The 17,490-nt window shown below is 42.9% G+C and overlaps 1 protein-coding gene across 1 annotated transcript; it reads right to left on the bottom strand.

Moving 5' to 3' along the window:
• LOC122824839 (histone deacetylase 2) lies at window positions 1-13,233 on the bottom strand. Its single transcript, XM_044105661.1, has 14 exons — window positions 13,023-13,233; window positions 11,239-11,351; window positions 11,000-11,117; window positions 10,821-10,895; window positions 9,969-10,107; window positions 9,736-9,877; window positions 9,478-9,570; window positions 7,850-7,958; window positions 7,630-7,770; window positions 1,820-1,928; window positions 1,553-1,683; window positions 712-864; window positions 564-621; window positions 1-364 (listed from the first exon to the last, which is right to left on the bottom strand). The coding sequence occupies exons 1-14, from the start codon at window positions 13,075-13,077 to the stop codon at window positions 331-333; spliced, it is 1,470 nt and encodes a 489-aa protein (XP_043961596.1). The 5' UTR covers window positions 13,078-13,233; the 3' UTR covers window positions 1-330.
• Between the last annotated feature and the right edge of the window lie 4,257 nt (window positions 13,234-17,490).

The raw sequence follows: 17,490 nt of genomic DNA on the forward strand, positions 1-17,490 counted from the left end.
AACTGTATAAAACGTTTTATTGACAAATTTAAAATAGGAAAATTTCAATCAAAAGCAGGAAATGTTCATTCTCAGATTCCATCCTGGAACACTATGCAGTATGTAAGTATACAGTTTTACATACTTGCATCTAAAACATGAGGTAACAGAAGACAGACTAAAAAATACATTACAGGATTTCTGGCAAAAATAAACGGAAAATGCTGAGATTTACATATCAAAAAACGAGATTCACAATAAATATAACACTCTAGAAAACATCTCAGCAAACAGACGGTTCCATGACAACGGACAGTTCTGGTTGGGTCAAACATGGTTAAGATGGAGACTTCAGGTGCTGCTGGTCTGCTCGGTCTTCACCGTTCTGCAGGGCAATGGGAAGAATACATTAACATGTCAATGAGCAGAAGTAAACATTTGATGCACTTAAGTCAAATGTCCAAACAGAGCGTTCAACAGGGCTTCCACACAAGGTCTGCTGCATAATTACACTGTTTAGACTCTTCTAGAGCTTTTCTGATTTTTCACTTCAGGATTTCTTTTTTGAAAAAGGCCATTGTTACCCTTTGGATTCAGCCTTTTCTGAGCCGCTGTCTATTGTCTTATCCTCTTCTTTCACATCTAAAACATGAGGAAATAGAAATATTTATTATCAGCAATTAAATCGCATACAACTACATTTCATTCTTGTCTATGCATCCAGTTAGTGACCTGCTTTCTTCTCCTCGCTCTCCTTCTCCTCGTCCACTTTTGGTCTTTTAGCGCCCTTCTTGTGATTGGCTGTGTTCCTCCTGCCACCCTGCCCCTCATCCTCAGAGTCGGAGAACTCTTCATCACAGGCTATCCTCTTATCTGTGGCACGAACTGCAATCACACAAAGAATACTTTTATAAGCCACTTACATAAATTTTAACTACAAAGACCCAGTAAACACATCTGTCACAGACTCTATTTGGTCTATTTCTATAGAATCAAATCACAACAAATGTCGTCTCAAGGCACATTACAACACAAGTCATTTGTCATTTATCCAACTGGTCCTGGTTATCAAACAGCACATTAAGGTCAGTTTATAATTCAAATTACTTCAAAATGTTTCTAAGGACACCCAGAGGACTGCATCGAGTGATTGGCTTGAGGCTCGCACCCCAGCAGGGGGTGACAGTAGACTGACTCTTGTGTCATTGATTTCAGAGCAATTCTTCATTATGAACATGCATGTAGTGACGGGAGAGAGGAAGAACTCCAGCAGAACAAAGGGTCTAAAATTTGAGCGACTTAATCTTTAAATCATTTTATGATCCCTTGTGACAGCACATGTGAATACACTGATATTTATTGATGTTCTCGTGGAACAACTGGCAGGAAAAGTAGTAAAAATAACACTTCCGATAATACTGTCAATTTTTTTTTACATTAAATGAGACAACAATATATCAAACTTCTTATCATAAGACATTTTTCAGAATAAACAATACTATTAAATGCCTATCCCTGGTTTTTATCAAGGCGATTTATCCAAGCTTGGGAATGAAGCAGAGGACAGCCTTACTGGACAAGCGTTTCTCAGGGTCCTCAGTGTCCTCGTCCACTGTGTCCTCTGGGACAGCGTCTTCTGGGATGGCCTGCATCTGGACCCCAGGCGCGTGAGGCAGCATCCGCAGGTTCTCAAACAGTCGCTGCCTGAAAAGTCAGAGTTCAACACTGACAAGCGTGCTCTGTGATCAAACGGTCAACAGCGGTATAAATGTTAATACTGATCTCTATATGTGGAGATCAGTATTAACACTCTGCCGGTGCAGAAATCAACCACACATACTTGATCTTGTCCATGTACTCCATTGTGTTCTGGTTTGTCATGTTGGAGGGGCTGATGTGCAGCTTGAAGTCAGGTCCAAAGTACTCAAAATAGTCATTGTATGGAAGTTCTGCAACAGGAGAGGCAGAGAAGAGGAACCCACAATAAGAATATGAGAAACAGAGGGAGAAGAACCGATCCACTCAATCACCTCCTGAACTTGTTTCAGCTAGCTCTCTAGTGTTAGTGCTGATTGTCCTGGAAGACCTTACAGAATTTTACAGTTTTGTCAAAACTGGAAAAGAAAAAGATCAGGTTGTGGTGACACCCTGACCAGCCTTGTAACACCTGGAAGTGAGCAGCCGCTGAGCTCATCATACAAACTATTTCTCAGAGAAATGCTGATAAAAACATTGTTAAAGGGTTAATACAGGAGCCATGTTGTGATGACTTCCTGAAGGTGGAGTCTCAGAAAGAACAAGAGTTTCTTAAAGAGACACAGGCCCAATTTCAACATGTTAAATCAGGAAGTAAAATTCATTTTAAGTCATATTTGACATATATTTTAACATATCATAACATCTGAAGGATAACAGTTACTTGATTATGCTATAAAAGGCACTGTGTGCCTAGCAAAGACATAACACCGCCACTTTAAAGGTGCAGTATGTAACTTTGATAAAGGATATTTGTTAAGATTGTCACCATGTTGTGAAAGTATGAGACAAATAATCTCAATAATTTCTCATAAAAGATCTCCTCCCTATGCTCCTATTACAGTCTGAAAAAATGCACAGCTTGAGACTAAAACCAACCAATCAGAGCCAAGACAAAGGTATTAGCGTGGTCAATTATCCTGATGTAACATTTGTTGGCAAGGTAAACCAACAGACATAGCACTCTAAAACGTTCTGCCAAGCACCACAGAGCAAACGCTGTTGAGGCAAGTCATGTGAAAAAGGTCACCAGGCCAGGACTTGAACCTAAGACAGCCACGTTGAGGGCTAACCCTAAGCAGGGTTGTGCTTTATCCCACAGGACCCCACTAGCTAACTATTCTGATTAGCTTGCATGTTTTAGCTGCCCCAATTATTTGTCCAGCGCAAAATGTTGTCAGAACATGTCTCCTAAAATACAGAAAGCTTCTTCATTTCTCTCTGAAAGAATAACTTGGTCACACAACTACCTGAGGTCATCAGTACACCCACACAGACTGGTTTTCACGGGGAGTGGAGACTAACTTTTTTTTATCATTTGTGGGGACCACTCTTTCTAGTGGTTCTAAAACCTCAAAACATATTTGACAATATTTATAGCTGTATTAACCTATACATAGCTACAAATAACTCAATTTCAAAAGTAAGGTTATCAACCTGTCTGGACAATGCTTCATGGGGACTCTTAACTTTCTAAAAAACAAGTCAGATGGGGACCAGATTTACATATGATTTTCATAAATTACACATACTTACTTACCTAGTGGGGACCTTTGTTCCGTTTCCTGACATATTACGTCAGCTATATTAGATTTGACAAAATCATGAACTGAAAATGAAAAACAAAATATTGCAGAACACCTTTTTATTTAACTGCGATCGCGGACTTTGCGCACTGGATTTTGAGTACTGCGTTTTGCACACTGCATTTATAGCAGTGGGTTTTGCGTGCTGCATTTGTCGCACTGCGTTTTGCATGCTGCATTTTGCACAATGTATTTGTCGCACTGGGTTTTTCGCACTGGATTTGTCGCACTGGATTTTGCGCACTGGATTTGTTGCACTGCGTTTTTCGCACTGCGATTTTTGTGCACTGCGTTTTTCGCATTGCGTTTCTGCGCACTGCGTTTCTGCGCACTGCATTTTGCGCAGTGGATATGTCGCATTGCATTTTGCGCAGTGGATATGTCACATTGCGTTTTGCGCAGTGGATATGTCGCATTGCGTTTTGCGCACTGGATTTTTTTGCACTGTGTTTTTACTCACTGGATTTGTCACACTGCACTTTTTGCACTGCATTTTGCGCACTGGATATCTCGCACTGCAATATCCAATGCGAAAAACGCAGTGCGCAAAACGCAGTGAGACAAACGCAGTGCGACAAATCCAGTGTGAAAAGCGAGTCACCGCCGGTGCGTAAGCGCGGTGCAACCGTCAGTGCAGAAAATGCAGTGCTACAAAGCGTTTTGCGCACTGGTTTTGTCACTGCGTTTTGCGCACTGGATTTGTCACACTGCATTTGTCGCACTGAATTTGTCGCACTGCATTTTCCGCACTGGATTTGTCGCACTGCATTTGTCACACTGCGTTTTGCGCACTGGATTTGTCGCACTGGATTTGTCACACTGCGTTTTGCGCACTGGATTTGTTGCACTGCGTATTGCGCACTGGATTTGTCGCACTGGATTTGTCACACTGCGTTTTGCGCACTGGTTTTGTCACACTGCGTTTTGCGCACTGGATTTGTCGCACTGCGTTTTGCGCACTGGATTTGCCGCACTGCGTATTGAGCACTGGATTTGTCGCATTGGATTTGTCACACTGCGTTTTGCGCACTGGTTTTGTAACACTGCGTTTTGCGCACTGGATTTGTCGCACTGCGTATTGCGCACTGGATTTGTCGCACTGGATTTGTCACACTGCGTTTTGCGCACTGGATTTGTCGCACTGCATTTTCCGCACTGGATTTTTCGCACTGCATTTTCCGCACTGGATTTTTCGCACTGGATTTGTCGCACTGGATTTGTCACACTGCGTTTTGCGCACTGCGTTTTGCGCACTGGATTTGTCGGACTGCGTTTTGCGCACTGGATTTGTCGCACTGCGTATTGCGCACTGGATTTGTCACACTGCGTTTTGCGCACTGGTTTTGTCACTGCGTTTTGCGCACTGGATTTGTCGCACTGCGTTTTGCGCACTGGATTTGTCGCACTGCGTTTTCCGCACTGGATTTGTCGCACTGCGTTTGTCGCACTGCGTATTGCGCACTGGATTTGTCGCGCTGGATTTGTCGCACTGCGTATTGCGCACTGGATTTGTCGCACTGGATTTGTCACACTGGATTTGTCGCACTGCATTTTCCGCACTGGATTTTTCGCACTGGATTTGTCGCACTGGATTTGTCACACTGCGTTTTGCGCACTGGTTTTGTCACTGCGTTTTGCGCACTGGATTTGTCACACTGCATTTGTCGCACTGAATTTGTCGCACTGCATTTTCCGCACTGGATTTGTCGCACTGCATTTGTCACACTGCGTTTTGCGCACTGGATTTGTCGCACTGGATTTGTCACACTGCGTTTTGCGCACTGGATTTGTCGCACTGCGTATTGCGCACTGGATTTGTCGCACTGGATTTGTCACACTGCGTGTTGCGCACTGGATTTGTCACACTGCATTTGTCGCACTGAATTTGTCGCACTGCATTTTCCGCACTGGATTTGTCACACTGCGTTTTGCGCACTGGATTTGTCGCACTGGATTTGTCACACTGCGTTTTGCGCACTGGATTTGTCGCACTGCGTATTGCGCACTGGATTTGTCGCACTGGATTTGTCACACTGCGTGTTGCGCACTGGATTTGTCACACTGCATTTGTCGCACTGAATTTGTCGCACTGCATTTTCCGCACTGGATTTGTCGCACTGCGTTTTGCGCACTGGATTTGTCGCACTGGATTTGTCACACTGCGTTTTGCGCACTGGATTTGTCGCACTGCGTTTTGCGCACTGGATTTGTCGCACTGGATTTGTCACACTGCGTTTTGCGCACTGGATTTGTCACACTGCATTTGTCGCACTGAATTTGTCGCACTGCATTTTCCGCACTGGATTTGTCGCACTGCATTTGTCACACTGCGTTTTGCGCACTGGATTTGTCGCACTGGATTTGTCGCACTGGATTTGTCACACTGCGTTTTGCGCACTGGATTTGTCGCACTGCGTATTGCGCACTGGATTTGTCGCACTGGATTTGTCACACTGCGTGTTGCGCACTGGATTTGTCACACTGCATTTGTCGCACTGAATTTGTCGCACTGCATTTTCCGCACTGGATTTGTCGCACTGCATTTGTCACACTGCGTTTTGCGCACTGGATTTGTCGCACTGGATTTGCCGCACTGGATTTGTCACACTGCATTTGCCGCACTTGATTTGTCGCACTGCATTTTCCGCACTGGATTTGTCGCACTGCATTTTCCGCACTGGATTTGTCGCACTGCGTTTTCCGCACTGCGTTTGTCGCACTGGATTTGTCGCACTGCGTATTGCGCACTGGATTTGTCGCACTGGATTTGTCGCACTGGATTTGTCACACTGCATTTGTCACACTGGATTTGTCGCACTGCATTTTTCGCACTGGATTTGTCGCACTGCATTTTTCGCACTGGATTTGTCGCACTGCATTTGTCGCACTGGATTTGTCACACTGCGTTTTGCGCACTGGATTTGTCAAACTGCGTTTTGCGCACTGGATTTGTCGCACAGCATTTTCCGCACTGGATTTTTCGCAATGCATTTTCCGCGCTGGATTTTTCTCACTGCGTTTGTTGCACTGCGTTTGTCGCACTGGATTTTTCACACTGCATTTGTCGCACTGCATTTTCCGCACTGGATTTGTCGCACTGCATTTGTCGCACTGCATTTGTCGCACTGCATTTGTCGCACTGGATTTGTCGCACTGCGTTTTCCGCACTGCGTTTGTCGCACTGGATTTGTCGCACTGCGTATTGCGCACTGGATTTGTCGCACTGGATTTGTCACACTGCATTTGTCGCACTGGATTTGTCGCATTGCGTTTTGCGCACTGGATTTGTCGCACTGCATTTGTCACACTGCGTTTTGCGCACTGGATTTGTCACACTGCGTTTTGCGCACTGGATTTGTCGCACTGCATTTTCCGCACTGGATTTTTCGCAATGCATTTTCCGCGCTGGATTGTTCTCACTGCGTTTGTTGCACTGCGTTTTGCGCACTGGATTTTTCACACTGGATTTTTCACACTGCATTTGTCGCACTGGATTTGTCGCATTGCATTTTCCGCACTGGATTTGTCGCACAGCATTTGTCGCACTGCGTTTTGCGCACTGGATTTGTCACACTGCGTTATGCGGACTGGATTTGTCGCACTGCATTTTCCGCACGGGATTTGTCGCACTGCGTTTTGCGCACTGGATTTGTCGCACTGGATTTGTCGCACTGCAAAATCCAGTGCGCACTTAATTTTCCAGTGCGAAAAATGTAGTGTGCAAAGTCCAGTGCAAAAAGTACAGTGCGCATTGAATTTTCCAGTGCGAAAAATGCAGTACGCAAAGTCCAGCGAGCAAAATTCAGTGCTTCTTTTTGGGGGCCAAGAAGAAGGTGGTACCCCACCATATTTGGAAAAGTGTGTGAATTACAATGAGGTGCAGTACCAATCTAAAACCTTAAGGGGGAAGTATCAGGTCACACACCCTAACACAAAAGCGACAGAAAAACATGTGATATGGGCCATTGCTGAAACTTCAACAGAACCTTTACAGTCAGCTAAGCCCATCTTCCTTTTGGGGACCAACTTTTAGGTCCCCATGAGAGAGGAGGTCCCCATGAGAGAAGAGGTCCCCGTGACATGACTGTGAAAACAGATTGAAGCCCCCATGACGTGATAAAAACAAGATTACACACATATTATGAATCCATCTCATGATAGTAAGTCTAAAACAACCTCACTCAGATGATGTAAGAATGAAATTTGAAAACTGACACTAGAGACCTTTGACCCCATAATGGCTGTTCAAAGCAGACAGGAAGTGCTTCAGGTCATTTTCACAGCAACTGATGAGTGACCAGCAACGAACCATCAGGGATGTCTGTATCCAGAGCAACGGCCGTCTCATAGGTCCAGCAGCGAGCTACATTCCGGATCGTGTATCCTCCTCCACCCAGCATCAGCAATGGGAGGTTAAACGACTTCATATACTCCACACACTTGGCGTGACCTGGTTGGACATGGGGACAAATGTCAAACACTCCCTGGAAGCTTCACCAGCTTGGACAGTGTGTGGTGTGTCTCTGGACCTCGGATGGTGAGGTTGAAGCAGCCGAGGCGGTCTCCAGACAGAGAGTCGGCGCCACACTGGAGCACCACGGCGCTGGGCTGGTACATCTCCATCACCTTGGCCATCACCTGCAGGATCACAGGGCACAATTCCTTTCAGAGAGGAATTTTATGCTTCTGGTTTCCAATTTCTGCTGAAGACAGGAGTCAGTGCTTGTGGAGAGTAAAGCCAAAAATTCACCTGAAAGCCTTTCGTCCATATAAACGTCTCTTTAACAGAGAAACAAACACAGACGGCTTTGTGGGTAATGTAAATATTTGAAAAGCACAGCTATACAGTACAGACCAAAAGTTTGGACACACCTTCTAATTCAATTCAGTTAAATTAGAAGGTGTGTCCAAACTTTTGGTCTGTACTGTAGATTGCAACAATTTCTGCAGGTGAAATGTAAGACTTTTTAAGATCATTATGAATGAAATTTAAGATCTGTATCGCAACAGTAACAAAATAAAATTGCATATTGCTAACTAGCTAGCTGATTACTGGTAGCTGCCTAGTCAGAGACTGCAGTGAAGATGTTGGCACGCAACTCAATATATGATGTATAAGACATTAAATAGTCCTACCACAACAAAATGTAAGACTTGTTAACAACATATTAAATGCCAACATACATTTTTTAAAAGTGAATTTAAGACAGTCTCTGCTCTTGGTGAACATGTTCTACCAACTAGCAGTGATTGAAATTAATAGACTCTTAGATAATAAAACACTATGGAGAGACTAGTGATACATTTCAGGAAAGTGACAAACTCTTTTCTGACCACCATTACTTCCTGCTTTACTCAATGAAAAAAAGAGCCTTTGATATTGGTTGTGTTAAGGTGCCAACTGTGTGCTCACTATCAGTAGTTGTGTTTCCATTGACCGTATAATTGAGCAATCTGACATTCTGAAAATGAATTAGCTTAGTGGAGAAACACCATTTTCAAACGTTTTGGCGCTATGATAACGTTATAAAGAAACCTATAAAGAAATTGGTTTATTTCATAAAACTGCAATGGAAACACATTTTTTGTGTCATATGAGTCACATGATCAACAACCACATGTTGCCACTGGTGCAAACCACAAAGAGGACAACAGTAGGTAGAAGGAGGATGATGGTGCAGTGTGTTTTTTAACGGTTTATTGTATGAACAAACTTATTCATGTGATTTTAATTGCATTTCTTATTTAATAGAAACACCGCAATCATAGTGGTCATCAGTACACACACACTGATTTCTTGTGTCTGATGTACACACAAGAAATATTTGTAAAAATATTTTAAAATATTAAATATTTTTTTTTTTTTTTTTAAATATTAAATATATTTTTTTAAATATTTCTTGTTGGGTCAAGAAACAATTTCCCAACAAGAAATATTTTTAAAAAGTTTGCACACATTTTTAATGAAAATATAGTCAATGTGTCGCTTTTTAACCCTTTAGTTTTTTCCACTTCAAAATGGCCACCAGAGCCCAAAGATTATCTCACCCAGTCAGAGTGCTAGTCATTAGCAATTTCTTAGACAAACGTCAGACAAAGTTTTGAAGACATAACTAATAGTAGTGGAAGGTAGAAAAATGCCCAGGTTTCTACGAACAGGTTTGAAGATTTGCCCGTAGGACTCGTCGTCAATGCCGTCCCTCAGTGGGAAGTTGACAGCGTAATATTTGCCTTTTCCAGCTCCGATGTCCTGAAACCCAACACAGACATCTGATCAGCTTGTAATTTTCAGAAACAGTATGATTCCATCAGGATCTTTCTCTAAACATCCCTTCCTACATTAACCAGCTCCCAGCTGGAGCCGGTGTTTTCCTGCCTCTATCTTGAGGCCGAATGTTTTCTGTTCTCTCCTCACCCTCAGGTCTCCGGTTCCAGGAAAGTACTCCCCATATTTATGAAAGGACACGGTCATGACTCTGTCTGTGGTGTAGAATGCCTCCTCTACTCCATCGCCATGATGAATGTCGATATCAATATAGAGCACCCTCTGGTGGTATCTGGGGGAAACAACAAAACACAACCAGGTCTGGATAAACACAACAACTGGAGGTTTGTTTCCTTTCTAAAAATACTGGTTGATAATCTTACTTGAGCAGCTCCAAGATGGCTAACACAATGTCATTGACGTAGCAGAAGCCTGAAGCTTCAGACTTCTTGGCGTGGTGCAGTCCTCCAGCCCAGTTCACTGCAATGTCCGTCTGTTGCCGGTTCAACTTCACCGAGCCAGCTACGCAGAACAGAAGGTGCTTCATTAAAGAGAAAGATCTGAGGTACAAATGTCTCTAGCTGTTCTATTTCCAGGAAGTGACTTATTGTAAATATTCTACATAGAAGCTTGTATCAACTGGTGTGCAGGTCAAATCTGAAGCATCTGTCTTGCCGTTGCAATCAGTTTACCGATTGGCTTTTGAATCGTTTTGGCTTTTAGCATTTTAAGACATTTTTTGTAGATGCTTGTTTCCACTCCTGTCATCAAATTTTATAGATAAAAATGCAAAACATAGACCTGAAATTTAATGTTTTCATTCCAATTTCTCAAAGCAGGAGACGCTCGTCAGTCAACAGGAAAGGTGTTGCACTGATAAAGTAATCATCTCTGCACCAGCACACCACTCCATTTTGAATCATCTATACTTCATAACAATTCACGAACAACATGCATTAGTTAATATTTTAATGCATTCTGGTAATCAAACTACTGATGTGACTACTGAATTCCCATCCAAGCACATTGTATCTCCACTTACACAGAGATGTAAAATGAGCAAGCTTTCAACATCACATGCGTCAATCTGAGGATTAGCAGAAATATGCCCCTCTGGAATAAAGGGTTCAAATTACCAGCAGAGTTACCCGTGGATTGAAGAAATTAATGCATTTTAATGACTAAATCCATAATGTCTCTATGCATGCAGCCCCTTATAATGGGGACTCACTCACCAGCAGAGCCCCCTGCCGACAGCTGACAGAACTCAAACAAGCCGTCAAACACAGGGCAGTCCTCCCCAACATTGACTGGAAGGAAGCCATAAAAAAACTTTGTCAACCAGCAAAATAATTAAGTTATCCAAACTTTCCCCTGCATTCTAAAAATGCTGCAAAAAACAGTGAACACTCACATCGCTGCATCTGCTTGCTGAATTCAGACATGTTGTCCGGCCGGATGGATCTGAGGAATTTGATGTAGTCGTCACTGTGGTACTTGGTCATCTCGTCTGCAGTGGCTTTGTGTGGTCGCTGAGGGCCAAACACATACACCCACACTCAATGAGAATTCAGACAGGAAAAGAGGTGACAGACTTTAGTTTCAATTAAGCAATGAGAGACAGAACTGTTGAGTTGTACACAGACAACATACATAGACCTCCATCTTTCTGTACAGCCCGTAGTTCAGAAGGAGGTTGTGGGTCATCCGGATGCGGTGCGGCTTCATGGGATGGCCTTGTCCGTAGTAATAATTTCCTATGTCACCTGTAAAGCAAATAGGGGATCAGTTCAATGTTAAGCTTCTGATATGGTAATGTCATTGTTTAAGAAAACTGTTCAAATAACAAACTAGCCAGAGCCAAAAAGGACATTGTTTAACAGCATTATATAGTCATTTGATCCAAACTGATGTAAAATTAGTATTTTACTTAACCAGTCTATTGGTTAAACCCAAAACAGCCCTCATGCATCTTCATTTCCTTTTTTTCAGTTTCTTTATTTCATTCATTTGCAGTTTAAAATGAACAAGTCACATGTTGACATAAAAGTTTTCAATGAAAAGGAGTCACTTGAAGAAAAAAAAAAATCTTGTATTTTAACTCACTGTGTGTATACAGAGAAAATAAATTAAAATGCTCTTTGTAATAATACAGCACCCTACTGAATTAATATACTCCGTTATACCTTGATAACATATTTTATTATTTTCTTAAAAGTAAAAATTAAACTACTCTCTTTGCTTTCTTTTAGACAGATTGTTCCACAAATTTGTTCGATAAACAGAAATACAACTTTCCATCTGTTTAATTCTGACTCTTTTTTTTTTTTTATCTCTGACCCTCTCAAATTACAAATGTCTATTTTAATAAAAACCTTTCTGCAGATGTGCTGGTAATATACATGCATTTTGAACATTTTGTCATTCATCCAAACACAATGACATTTCAATTTGCAATAAATGTTTGTTGACTGGTTTAAATAATTTGTTCTTATTGTAAGTACACACATTTAGTTTACCTATGTATTTTTTAGGACCAGGACTTAATGAGTTAATTTTGATTAATTATTACATAGATCTTACAGCGCTAAAACTTTTCGCCAGTCAGCCACAAATTAGGAAAGGTAGAGCTGATCAGTCATTGCTCTCTTAGTGCATTTAAATGCCAACAAACTGCCAGGTATAACTGAGGTGAATGGCGTTTTTTCTGAATACATATGCAACCTACAGTATGCTTCAGATTTTGGTGTTCTTTGCATAAAGAAGCTGTGTCACCACAGTTTTTCCTCCAATTTATGTTGTGAAATCCCAAGAATATATATGGAGGTTTGTGGCTGAGATGCAAGATATGAGAAATAGAGGAGGGGATTGGTGAATATGTTTCATAAAGGACATGTTTTACCCTGGTAGTAACAGAAGAAGAGAAAACAGTTCAGTAACATCCATCCTGTCATCCATCCAAAGTGAAAGGAAAGCTTGGTATAATAATATCCACCTGTATAGTTAATAAATGAAGGCAGATGTATCTTTGGTGCATTTCTTGTCAAGGCATTTACTAAACGTGAATTACAAACTCTGTGGACGCACATCTTCTCTCGGATTTTGCCCATGAATGTTATCAAGAGGCGAGAGAACTTTTTAAAGATATAATAAATTGAAATACATTTGTTGGCATAATCACTACACACGTCTTCATTATCTCACACTTAATTCCAAAATGTTTGAAATATTTGGTAGCCATTTTCGTAATTCAGCTGTAAGTTAGTCGAAATGTAGAACGCTGGGTGACTGAGCCCTGTGGACGCCACTGACCCATCGTTAATCGGGCTACTTGCGTGTTGCTAGTTAGCTGTCGCTACAATCACCTGCAGCAGCAGCAGCTATTAGCTTCATGGCTAATGTTAGCTTGTCAGATGCAGCAGTAATTCGTCACATACCGTCGTAGTAGTAGCAGACCTTCTTCCTGGTCCCACCTGCTGTGGTGTAAGCCATGTTGGAAGCAGCTCTTTTGGGGGAAAAAGTTTAGAATTTATTTTATCAAACGGCAAAGAGGATGGGCGACATCAACACGACGCCATCTTGGTAGGAGGAGCAACTTCTGGACGGGGCGGAGAGGCGAGGCCAGCCGACCCGCTGACAGGGCCGGTGGAACCGGGACTGTCTCAGCGACGGACCATGAGTTCAAAGGACCCAAATATCACTTTTTGGGTTCCCTTACAAAATTAATACTGAAGAATGTTTACAAAAAAAAAAAAAAATACAAATTCAAAAATCAAACACATGATACAGAGCTATATTATTAGGAAGTTAGTAGTAGTTGTTTTAAATTTTCAACAGAGGTAACTACCACTCTGTCACAGTTACTTGAATACATTTTTGGAAAAAACGAAAAAAAAGCAACAGGAAAACCCTCTTACAACTTATGTAAATTTCTGAATCTTGCTAGTTTTCTTCTTGTTTTTATACTTTTTAAAAATGTATTCTTCAAAAAAGTATTTCCTTATTAATAAATTAAATCAGATGTTCTGAACAGCTACTTGAGTAACATTTCTACCCAATATTTTCTTACTCTTACATCAGTAAGTGACGTTTTAGATTACACTTGAGTAAAAATATATAAGTAATGAGTTAGTTGAACACAGTTTTGGCTACGCAGCCATTTATCAGTGAGGCAGAGATGACAACGTACAACCAATCGACCATTTTTATTGCACAGGTTTAAGAAAAGAAAAGGTTAAGCATCTTTGAGTTGCTTCAATCATTTCCACCACTGTGGTTTGACGTTCACTCATCTCTTGCGACCTTATCTATAACATGTAGGTGAAATTTTAAGATCCACAATTTTTTTAAGGTCATAGATTAAATGTTGCTAACATTTGTTAATAAGATTTTAAAATAAAATAAACTTTATGCTTAGTTGTAAAATCTAACTGTGGAAAAATCTAACTTTTAACTTCAGTGCATCGAGATAAAAACGAAAATTGGAAAATAATTGTTTTAAACAGAATTGTGATTGCACAACTATTACAATATTCAAATCCCTTTTCACCAGCAGGACAGACTTGAGTTTTCTTCTGAAACGTGTCACATGGTTTGAACCCAGAGTGAGACAAAGCGTTGACCTCTTTAAATCATCCAGATGTCTGGCTCCTCCATCATACCCACAGATTTTCTGTAGGATTTATGAACCTCTTTCTTTTGATATCTGATCAGTTAACTAATAAAAATGTTGTCTGAGGCTGTGTTTTTAACCCCTGATCCTCAGGGCACTATCCTCCACTTATAGTCAGTCAATTATGAGCTAGATAGAAATGAGCACTGAGCCAAGGCTCCTGTTTTTTATCAGTTAGCCTATCATATTCTGCCGATTTCTCTAATTACTTTGAAGGAGATAGCTTTCTTTTATTCCATATTTTATTACAGCTTCTCTGCTTGAACAGAAAAAAGGAAATAAAGTTTACCAGTAATAAGCTTAGCTTTGTATGCAGTATTGATTGAAGTGGCTCATAAATTCTTCCCCCCGTGGTTTATACTTTTGTACTGCGGCAAATGGTTTTTAATCCATTATCCATTAAAAACATTTGTGAAAATTTAACCTGATTAGGAAGGTGGACTCAGATATTTCATTTTCCTGTAATATGATTTCCTTTCCTTTCACACAGTCTCTGTTATCCATTCACTGCAAGCCAGCAACAGCGTTTCATTTAGTCTCAATGTTTAATTCAGATGACACTTTTGATTGATGTGTTATCGGCACTCTTGTTAAACCACTCAAAGTGCGGCATGGAAAAAAACTAAAAACTTTTCTCTAATTGGAGTTTGCACATCCAGACATTCCTGTATTGTCTGCTAACTTGACAACAGCTTCTCTTTTGTTGGGCATCAACTGATCCTCAGCACCTTTGTTGAATTAAGTCTATGACAACATTGCTGGATCTCTAAAATGAATCAGTTGATGCAATGTATTTAATATGTGGCCATCCCATCATATTTTATTACTTTGTCTGGAGTAAAAAAGTCCCTACAGGTTTGAATTTATGATCTGCAAAATTACCTTCTCATTGGAAACACCTTCTATAAAACAGAACAAGCTAAGTGTGTTTGGCTGTAGAATCTAGTAGTTTTAAAAGTAAAGCATTAAAAATAACGTTGTGTTTTAGTTTGCAATGTGTTTTTCAAGAGAGCCACCACCACCATGCCATACATAACCATGAATTTTGTGATTAATAAAAATGGTGTCACTATTATTGACCCGGGTTATGAAGGTCAATGTAACCATCTATAAATTAATTCTAAAGTTCTGCAGAGCATTGTCACAAAATCATAACAAAACAAAGGAAGCTAATAAGAAAAAGCACAAATTACAGCAATGGCCTTTTGTAGAGCATTGATGGCAACTTCTGTAGAGGAATCTGTTTGGATGGGAAGTCAGACCAGAAGTGGTGGGATTGGTATATGATGCGCTCCACTGACACAGACTTGTCTCGTAATTTCCTACTTATAATTTTCAGCCATTTTTGTCCCCTGGATAGATTTATGGAGTATGGCTTCTTGTGGGGCAGAATTATGAAGAACCCTTCATATCAAAGTTAAAAGTTGGAAAAATTTGATGTGACTGTTTAGACAGCAGATGCTTTAAAAAACAATATGTGACAGATACATAACTGATTTAGTTCCATATTTGGGGCCAGGAAATTCAAATATTTTTTATGGGGTGAAATGATCGGAATTGGGCCAACAGTTGGAATTGTCAAATTGTCTGGCCCAATTGTTCAGTTGTCTGTCAATGGTCTTATTGGTCAACAACGAGACCTATGGGCCTCATTGTTGTGTGATTGTAACCATTCCTACCTTTGTTTGTCACTTCATACCTCACACTGTCTCCATCCCCTGTGTCTCGTGCTTCAGCCTTTATCCAAACCTTGCCTTCCAGATGCCTTTAGTAAAGACATTGGTTAAAGACAAAGCCCTCACCACTTTTAAATTGTTAGTATTTCACCATTTTTGATATGAAACAAAAATAACTGAGACTACAATGAACCTCTGATATTCAAGGGAGTTAGGGACTGTTGTGTTCTGTGTTTTTCTGTGTATTTATTTCTAGTTTTCCTGTGTGTCTGAGTCTCTGTGTTGTCCTGTCTCCCCGTGATTAGTTCCCAGGTGTGTCTCGTTCCCTGATTACCTCATGTGTATTTAATGTCACCTGTGTCTCCGTGTGTTTGTCGGATCCTCGTCATACTTCGTCGTCCTGTTCCCTTGTGGTATCCTGTTCCCTGCGTTCTGGTTTTTTTTGTCATTAAACTTCATTATTTCACTTTAACGGTCCATCTGCGTTTCTGCCTCACCTCCACCACCTCAAAACATGACAGAAGGATCCGACCACAACCGAGGTGAGGGCGCTCCCCTTTGGGGGCAGATGAACCGAGAGAACTGGATCCAGCAGCAGTTGGAGTTGGCACAGAGGGATCTCTACAAGGATGTAGAGATCCTGCCTTCTCCGCTGTTGCTGGAGGAGATGGGTCTGAAGTCGGACTACGACTTGCAGAGGGAGGCTTTCCGGGGGACGAGACTGGCCTTGGCACCCCCCGGATTCGCTCCCGGCCGTTTTTCCCGCCTGGGAGCACAACCTCCGAAGTCTGCCCGGAAGAAGCGGCGTGAGCCGCCGGTGGATCCGGCCCCTCGTCGCCTTCTGGGAACACCACCTCCGCTGTTTGCCCGGCAACAGCGCCGGTGGACCCGGCCGCCTTCCGGGAACACTACATCCTCTGCCTGCCGGAAAAGCGGCGTGAGCGCGGTGGACCCGGCCCTCGTCGCCTTCCAGGAACACGTTCCCGCTGCGGCCCGGCCCCTCCGCTGCGGCCCGAGGCGCGGCACCCTCCGCTGCGGCCCGGCGCGCCCGGCACCCTCCGCTACCCGGCCCGGCGCTTCGCGGCACCCCTCCGCTACCGGCCCGGCGCCGCAGCGGCACCCTCGCTCCGGCGCCGCGGCACCCCTCGCTACCCGGCGCCGCCGCGCACCCCTCCGCTGCCGGCCCGGCGCTTCGCGGCACCCCGCTCCGCCCCGGCCCGGCGCTTCGCGGCACCCTCCGCTGCCGGCCCGAGGCGCCGCCCGGCACCCCTCCGCTGCCCGGCCCGAGCGCGGCACCCCTCCGCTACCCGGCCCCGAGCGTCTCGCCGGACTTCCCCGCTGCGGCCCAGGCATCTCGCGGACTTCCCCGCAGCCGGCCCGAGGCGATTCGCCGGACTTCCCCCGCAGCGGCCCGGCGGACTTCGCCGGACTTCCGGCCCGCTCGCCGGACTTCCCGAGGCGTCTGCCGGACTTCCCGCAGCCGGCCCCAGTAAGTCCCGAGCTCCTTCCAGTGCCAGTCGAGCTCCTTCCCAGTGCCAGTCCCGAGCTCCTTCCAGT

This window comes from Gambusia affinis, linkage group LG22, assembly GCF_019740435.1.
Source record: "Gambusia affinis linkage group LG22, SWU_Gaff_1.0, whole genome shotgun sequence".
Lineage (NCBI taxonomy): Eukaryota > Metazoa > Chordata > Actinopteri > Cyprinodontiformes > Poeciliidae > Gambusia > Gambusia affinis.

What these genes read in the sequence shown, in the direction of transcription:
- LOC122824839 (XM_044105661.1), bottom strand. Translation starts at nt 13,077, where the DNA reads ATGGCTTACACCACAGCAGGTGGGACCAGGAAGAAGGTCTGCTACTAC. An exon ending in ACAGAAAGATGGAGGTCTAT is followed by an intron (nt 11,118 to 11,238) that starts GTATGTTGTCTG and finishes TTTGGCCCTCAG; the next exon opens with CGACCACACAAAGCCACTGC. An exon ending in GAGTACATGGACAAGATCAA is followed by an intron (nt 1,684 to 1,819) that starts GTATGTGTGGTT and finishes CTGACTTTTCAG; the next exon opens with GCAGCGACTGTTTGAGAACC.